The 7,430-nt window shown below is 34.1% G+C and overlaps 2 protein-coding genes across 3 annotated transcripts; one reads left to right on the forward strand and one right to left on the reverse strand.

Annotated features, from left to right (window-relative positions):
* Positions 1-22: 22 nt before the first annotated feature.
* LOC110851225 (yrdC domain-containing protein, mitochondrial) lies at positions 23-2,007 on the reverse strand. Its single transcript, XM_022098914.2, has 4 exons — positions 1,902-2,007; positions 1,226-1,354; positions 1,082-1,122; positions 23-954 (listed from the first exon to the last, which is right to left on the reverse strand). The coding sequence occupies exon 4, from the start codon at positions 903-905 to the stop codon at positions 60-62; it is 846 nt and encodes a 281-aa protein (XP_021954606.1). The 5' UTR covers positions 906-954; positions 1,082-1,122; positions 1,226-1,354; positions 1,902-2,007; the 3' UTR covers positions 23-59.
* A 26-nt stretch (positions 2,008-2,033) lies between these two features.
* LOC110850807 (max-like protein X) lies at positions 2,034-7,277 on the forward strand. Of its 2 annotated transcripts, none has more exons than XM_035852784.1 (9): positions 2,034-2,174; positions 2,303-2,426; positions 2,525-2,590; positions 2,667-2,798; positions 5,811-5,933; positions 6,021-6,235; positions 6,320-6,487; positions 6,588-6,704; positions 6,782-7,277. In XM_035852784.1, exons 4-9 carry the CDS (start codon positions 2,738-2,740, stop codon positions 6,851-6,853), a joined length of 756 nt encoding a protein of 251 aa, XP_035708677.1. In that variant the 5' UTR covers positions 2,034-2,174; positions 2,303-2,426; positions 2,525-2,590; positions 2,667-2,737; the 3' UTR covers positions 6,854-7,277. The 2 variants fall into 2 exon arrangements, with proteins under 2 accessions (XP_035708677.1, XP_021954069.1); XM_022098377.2 differs by having other exon boundaries at positions 2,303-2,394.
* The last annotated feature ends 153 nt before the right edge of the window (positions 7,278-7,430 follow it).

A 7,430-nucleotide genomic window follows, 5' to 3' on the forward strand; every position in this document is an offset into this window, starting at 1 on the left:
CTGTCAGTCTGTCATTAAAATTAACCCGTTGTGGTAATTGTTCGTCGTCTTGTCTGATTCTAAATCCTTCGAAGGTTGTACTTATCTTGTAGAATTTGTACACATTTTGTGTGGGATGTTCCTTCCCTAATGATACGGTAAAAGCCCTCGGAAGATAAATCAATCACCGTAGATCCGGCACGTGCAATCTTTTCCGTTTTCTCACAAATTGAAAGTCTCCCCCCATCAAAAACCAAATCTAGCGAGGGCCATAACTCTTTAAATTCTTCAACTTCAAGGGTACTTGGACAAGCTGAGAAATTAGCACTAGTTAAAGCGACTGGTCCACCGTGAAATTTTGCCAAATTAACAATGAATCGATTGTCTGGGATTCTGATTCCAATCAGATTTGTAGATGGATTTAAATTGGGATTAAGTGATGGCTGTCTTTCAAAAACAAGGGTAACTGGTCCTGGGAGTAGATCATCTAGTAAGCTGGTAGGAACGCCAACTTTTCCCCATTCATAAACTTCGTCAATAGAGCTGACACAGATAGCTATCGGTTTTCGGAAATCCCTTCCTTTTATGCTATAAATTCTGGCAATCGCTTCATTATTTTGGGCATCCGCTGCAATTCCATAAACTGTATCGGTCGGTACGCCTATGACACCACCAGATTTAAGAATATTCGCTCCGTGTTTCGCAGATTTCTCTACAAACTCTTCTTCAATTTTAAGAACCTCGTATCTGCAAATTGTGTTGGAATTTAGTTCCTTGATTCCATAAATTGTGGATGAGACATTCATGCTCTTGAATTCTAGCTGGATTTTTGACCCTGTGCTAATAAACCTCCTCAAAATTTGAGATGGTCTAGATATAAATAATATCGTCCGTAGATTTGGAGTTCTGGAGAAGACGGAGGTCATTTAAGATGTTATCATCCACTGGTCACCACCTCCAACAAGTGCATATAAACTATAAATATAAAACAAAATCAACATTATAAATTTGACTCCAAGTTCAAACAATAAGTCATATGCATAATCCATAATAGACCAATTGTCATTGATTGTAATTATGACTCAATTGCTCTTAATTGTACCTAACTTCTCCCCAGTAGTATAAAGTAACTTGATTTCCTGTCTGCAAATACAATCAAAACGACCCATTTTCAGATATTATAATTTCAATAATCACTTTCTGAAATAAACAATTTAGTACAACACAAATAAAATGAACCACTAACCACTTGATTCCAGGTTACTTAATTAATTAGGTTGCCGATTTAAAATATATTTCGTCACTCGTGTTGAGGAAAAGTGGCGAATGACGATCCAGTTGATTTGGATTACTCAACTCAAATCCACGAGGCGCTCTGGGCATGGGTTTTTTGAGAATAGATTTTTGGGTTAAGGTAGGTATGTACGTTGTCTTTTCAATAATAAAATTTCTTTGACATGAATGCACATGAAATTTTCACAATGACATTCATTTTCTGCTATTAAACTCATAGCCGACTATGAACTTTGACATGTGTGCCAAAAAAATTGTTATATAAAATCTTTACCTTTGAGACAATGTTAGCCACTGGCTAACGCTTGAACAGGAGATAAACACGTTAAAAAAGGATTTGACAATACCAATGACGATTTTGCTTTGTGTAGCGAATTATTTACGTTAAAATGGAAGGGAAAATTTTTGTATCGATTGGGCGTGCGTGAAAATAATTTTTAAAGCTGTGTGATTTTGCCCAGATTTCACACGTGAAAAAGGTTAACATTGACATAAATATGAAAAAATTAAATTTTTAACCCTAATGAAATTTTACAAAATTTCACTGCATGAAGTATAAAATTGAAGAATGAAATGAATTGAGCCTGTGGATTTCAAACAGACCATGCGAGAAAACACAACATACATACCTAGCTTTATTAGCTTATGATCTCCATACTAATCTCACTTGGTCAAGGTTGACCCAACTTCTCAATTCGCAATTAGTTCGCAATTAATTCAGAGATAATATTTCTTGGATAATTTACACTTCTGAATTAGTTAACCAATACATTTACATTACAATAGTAGTGAAGAATTGTTGCGAATTCAAGTTCAAGGTCATTCTCAAAATGTGCTACAACAACCTCAGCTGGAGAGTGGTTTTTTCTTAACTTTACTTTTACTTTACTGCCAAAACGAAGGTAAAAAAAATAATATTCCTCGATTTACTCATCAATTTAATATTACATAGTATTATTAGAATGGTGATTGCGTATTTTTACATTACGAATTAGTATAATATCGTAAAATTTAATCATTTTTTATGCAGATCTGTAAATGCGAGGGAATAAAAGGCTATTCTAGTCGCATGAAGCAAGGGTTTTGTTTGATAATCGTTGACACGTGAATTGTGATTTAAAGGTGACGTAGGTTTCATTATCAATTATTATCAAGTAATTTGATTAATAATTGAAAAACTAAATAACTGTTGTTATCCTCTGATCTGAATCTGTAAACAATACTTCTAAATAACTGTTGTTTTATATTTTAGTTGGTGAATACTATTTATCCTTGTGGAGCAAGGAACATATGAAGTGTGCAGCATGTTACAATTCAAGTAAGATAATGGACAGATAGTATTAATACAGTTAACATGAATATTGTTGCTGAATTTATTTTTGATTTGTTTTCAGGAATACTTTACATTAAAAACCAAACTACATTATTTTGACAATCAAGTTGATTGAATCAACAACAAGAAACAATGGCGGAACGGAAATCGAGAGAAAATGTTCAAGCTACCTTGTACCGCAGTAATTCTGCAGGTAACGTAATTTCAAGATATTTCTGAATACTTGGGTTTATTGCAAATTTGGTAAAGGTTGCTACTTATTGCTGGCAACAATTGAGTTCTGCTTATTCGGTTCGCCTCTATGAAAAGAAGAATCAGATTTTCTGTTTGAGACTTGGTTTGAGATTTTAAGTTATCAGCTCAGTAACTTTGCAAAATTACTTTTGGGTTACTGAAGTGGGTAAAGCTTTAAGAATTACCACAACAGTATGCAACGAGGCAATTATGCAAACTTATTTGTGTCTATCCATCAAAGTTTTTTTGGTATTAGACTTTAGTACTATACTCAGAAGTTAAATATAACTATGCAGAATATGCCAATGTTGGCAGCAGGCGTAATTGAATTTTGACAGGTGACCCCGTTAACCGAAAGGCCGAATATTTGCAGTCAGTTGAACTTAACATCAACAAGAATGGAGTTGCGACATCGTCCATAAATAAACCATTTGCATTAAGCAAAGAGATAACGTCGTGAGTTTGTACAATATTGATAATAATTTCCAAGATATGACGAAATAGGAGTGATGAAAAATGACTAAAAAGTAGCTCCTTTACGATATGTACTATATAGAAAAGTTTACGTTATGCCACACATTATTTATGCATTATTTCCATACTTAGATTAAAGATTATGCAACGCTACGTCAAGGCTCAAGTGTCATCCACTTGAGAAAGAGTGAGCGATATGATTAGTGGTTATTGCATTTGTAATCAGATTTGTTTTTTTGGAAACTTGCTCGTTCTGATTGTTAGGGTGTGATGAGTAATATTCTAATTTGTTGTATTGCATCAATCATTTGCATTTCGGTTTTATTATCGGTCGGGCTCTCAACCATCACATGGTTCGTTGTATTACTACATTGATGGTCTCAAACGATACTTGTACTATCAACTACGACGCAGCAGTTGAAAACCGATTTCCATTTTCAACATGATTTCACCATGTGATTGCTAAAATAGATTGGTTCCAATAGCAGTTGCCGTTTAACATTGCATAGCAGGTGCCGTTGAACATTCCATATTTTAAGGGAGGATCGTCAGTTTGGTGGTTTAGTGATAAAATTGAAATAAGCCTTGGTTGCACACGTCCCCACCCCCTGCACTACGCTGGCTCACTACAAACAACACGTCCATCACGGCTTGTTCCGTTGTAAGTTGATAAAATTATATGGTATTATTACAGCAAACTGTGTAATTCGAGATATACGATACGTTATATTTATCGTCAGTCACCATTTTGGTGGGTTGATAAATGAATTAGGAATTTCTGTACATACTTACTTTTGCTAAAGGCATGTCCGTTAAACTGAATTTTAGAGGAGTTAAAAAATACATAATTTGTCTGCATTCAAAAGAGGTCACACTAAGCGTCTACATAATTTAGTAGGGCTTTGACAGGTTTGATTATTATTGTTGGTTTATATACAACCAATTCCTTCCTTCCTTCCCTCAATTTTTACATACATAAACATAGATACGATGAGTAAATAACCTGTTATAACTGGATAGTTTTATCTCGACAAAATGCAGTACAACAGAGCTACACGTTATGCATTTGTCATTTGATATCCTCCCCGGAGTACAAGAGTTAGAGTGCAATGGCTATGTAGACTGAGATTTGATGCTTTCGATCCAACTCGTCAACATTTTCTCTGTAAGGTTGTGATAACTTACGGATTATACAGACATACTTAATTTTAGCTTATTACTTGTTAGCTTACCATTGCATCATGTCCCTTTTCCGATTCCAGCTTAACTCAATTAATATATACACGTATATATATTTAATATGTAGTCCTTCCTCCACTGTCAAGTCGTTGATGGCATTCTTACATATATTAATTATTCATTATTAACAGTTCTTAACCTTAGACTTGACATTTCAATCGTATTTCTCAGACAGTTGCATTTCCCTATTCGCATCGTGAAGAATTACAACGATAGCTCCTCGAAGAGGATATATTTATCAGTATTTTAATTGTGCTTGAGAAATTTTTTCTTGATTTATTAATAAAAAACAAAAAGTGTGAGTTTTGGAACGTGGATTTGAACAAAACTTTTTTTGATTGTGGTAGAGTTTCTAAAACTATTGTTAAATCGAGTTATCATATAAATAAGGTTGCGTCAGCGTGTAATATAGGGTCTCAAGTACTCAAGTTGCATGCATTCAACTTTATCCATTCTAGAAGAATATTCTGTACTGTACATGATCGATACGATACATTTTGTTTGGTAATGATGTGTACTTTGTCCACCAATTGTATTGCCATTCTTTGTGCTGCTTCTTTTTTGCCGACTCATTATGAGAAAATAGAATGCAAGCTTTGTTAATATATATTTGACAAATTCTAGTTGTCCTTTGGGTTCGATTGGGACAAATTGATTTAAAAACATTTAATTTTGTTTCATGTGAAGATGTTTACTCAATAATTTCATTCTGCTTGTATAACTTGGACTAACTGAGAGGCTAACTGTTTTTTTTGTGGTAATTCTGGCCTAAAAAACAAACTAAAAAGAGTAAAATCGAACATAGAATAGTTACTTATATAAGATTAAGATCATTGATTTTGTTCTTCCTCCGCAAATTTACTACTTTAATTTTGAATGAACTGACTTGCTCTTGTCACATTATTTTGATAAAGTCAAAGATAAACTTTCTCTTAACTACTTTCTGAATTCGCTTCATAGGAAAACTAATAATTGACTTATTCGGAGAAAATCAATTTTGGGCATTTATATAACCCGAGCTAAGCAGAATTTCGTTGTTAATTAAAGCGTTATGGTACCGAGCCAATATTAACTTTACTTGATGAATCAATAGTTTATTTATATGTGGTATGTTCACCGTAAGAATATTGTCATTATTGCTACTATTAATTCAAAACCTTGGTTGTCTTGAAATTCGATTTAGATAAAGCTAAGATAAAAATAAAATGGTTGCCATCTGATCTGAAAATTGAGAAGCTAAATTTTAATTGGTTTGCAGACGTGAAGGACGACACTTTCAAGCTGGAGCCCATCAGCCCTTCCGAGAAGGAGCAGTTTGCCTTCTCGAGATGTAGCAGTACTGGATCCATCAACACCTTGTCGTCCTCAGCTCATAATACGGGTAAGCAAATTTTAAAGTTTGTCAAAGTTTTGTTTGTTCTTTATTTAACATGTACCTGAACGTGTTTTATTTTATTTTATTTTCTAGACGACGAAGACACCGACGGAGGCAACTCAAGTATGAGCTACAAAGAAAGACGTCGAGAAGCGCACACACAAGCTGAACAGAAACGACGAGACGCAATCAAGAAAGGATATGATTCTTTGCAAGAATTGGTGCCCATGTGTCAGCAGAACGACTCATTAAGTGGATATAAATTAAGCAAAGCTACAATACTGCAAAAGTCGATTGATTACATACAAGTAAGCATTTTTATTGTATCCTTTGAAGATCTGTATGATGGTTTCCTTCAGTTCAGAACACTCAACTGTACTTGATTTTTTTAGTATTTGCTTCAACAAAAGAAGAAACAAGAAGAAGAACTGACTGCCCTGAGGAAAGAAGTAGTTGCACTGCAAATCATGAAAGTAAACTACGAACAGATTGTGAAAGCACATCAAAATCAGCCAGGAAATGCTGCACTACAAGTTTCTGATGAAATAAAATTCAAAGTGGTATGTCATGCTAAGTATTTCACGTTTGCAATTTACAATGTATGCTCAAGGTATTTTACAAAAATAAATCATTTCAAAAGATATTGTTTTTCACTTCTAGTTCCAAGCCATTATGGATTCATTGTTTGTGTCCTTCAATTGTGGAATGAGCACAGCCAATTTCACCGAACTTTCAGCTTGTGTTTTCAGTTGGCTGGAAGAGCATTGCAAGCCTCAGGTGCGTTATTGTTTTTATTTCATTGATTATTGTCATCTTGAACCCCATGATTGATATTTTTATTGTCCTTCGTTCAGATTTTAAGGGATATGGTCCTAGGAATTCTTCAACATTTGAAAAATCAAGTTCCGGGCTCCGGGCATTTGTAGTTAACTGTGTACCCACTTCCCAATGGTGCTGTTTTTTTGTAAAAAAATGTTTTCATCAGCATTCAGCAGAAATGTAGAGCGAAATTATAATTTACATGTATAAGATGCATTGTTATTTTCTTTATATACCAGTATACGTTACGTTTGGGTTTTTTGCTTGCGTGTTTTATGACGCTTTATGAACAAATGTGTTCTTAGGTGTATGATATTATTGTTGTTCACGTGAAAATTTACTAAAACCCGACAAATCTAATTATATATATCTGTGTAAGAAAATGTAGTTCATGGTTAACAAATGTTCAAATTTTTTCGTATATTTTTGTGAATGACTTGTAATGAAATGAAATTTGTATCATATGTATGTGAATTATTCTACAATGATTTCGCCAAATCAAAGAATAATAGACCTTGCTGCCAAAACAAATACATAATTATCGCTTCATGATTTTGTCCATAATGCACCGTCACCAGAGCTCGGAAGAATTTGACATCTCATCCTGAGTTGTTTTTCTTGGTCATTTCTTTGGGAGAAAGTTTGCCAATCCTGTGTGACGGTAAGGTGTAAAAGTGCAGACGC

The sequence above is a fragment of the Folsomia candida genome, unplaced genomic scaffold, assembly GCF_002217175.1.
Source record: "Folsomia candida strain VU population unplaced genomic scaffold, ASM221717v1 Fcan01_Sc006, whole genome shotgun sequence".
Taxonomy (NCBI): Eukaryota; Metazoa; Arthropoda; class Collembola; order Entomobryomorpha; family Isotomidae; genus Folsomia; species Folsomia candida.

Excerpts from the sequence above, each read along its gene's own strand:
- LOC110851225 (XM_022098914.2), bottom strand. The coding sequence starts at position 905 with ATGACCTCCGTCTTCTCCAGAACTCCAAATCTACGGACGATATTATTT.
- LOC110850807 (XM_035852784.1), top strand. The coding sequence starts at position 2,738 with ATGGCGGAACGGAAATCGAGAGAAAATGTTCAAGCTACCTTGTACCGC. Across the intron at positions 6,236-6,319 it reads AGTCGATTGATTACATACAA|TATTTGCTTCAACAAAAGAA; the intron begins GTAAGCATTTTT and ends TGATTTTTTTAG. Across the intron at positions 6,705-6,781 it reads AAGAGCATTGCAAGCCTCAG|ATTTTAAGGGATATGGTCCT; the intron begins GTGCGTTATTGT and ends TCCTTCGTTCAG.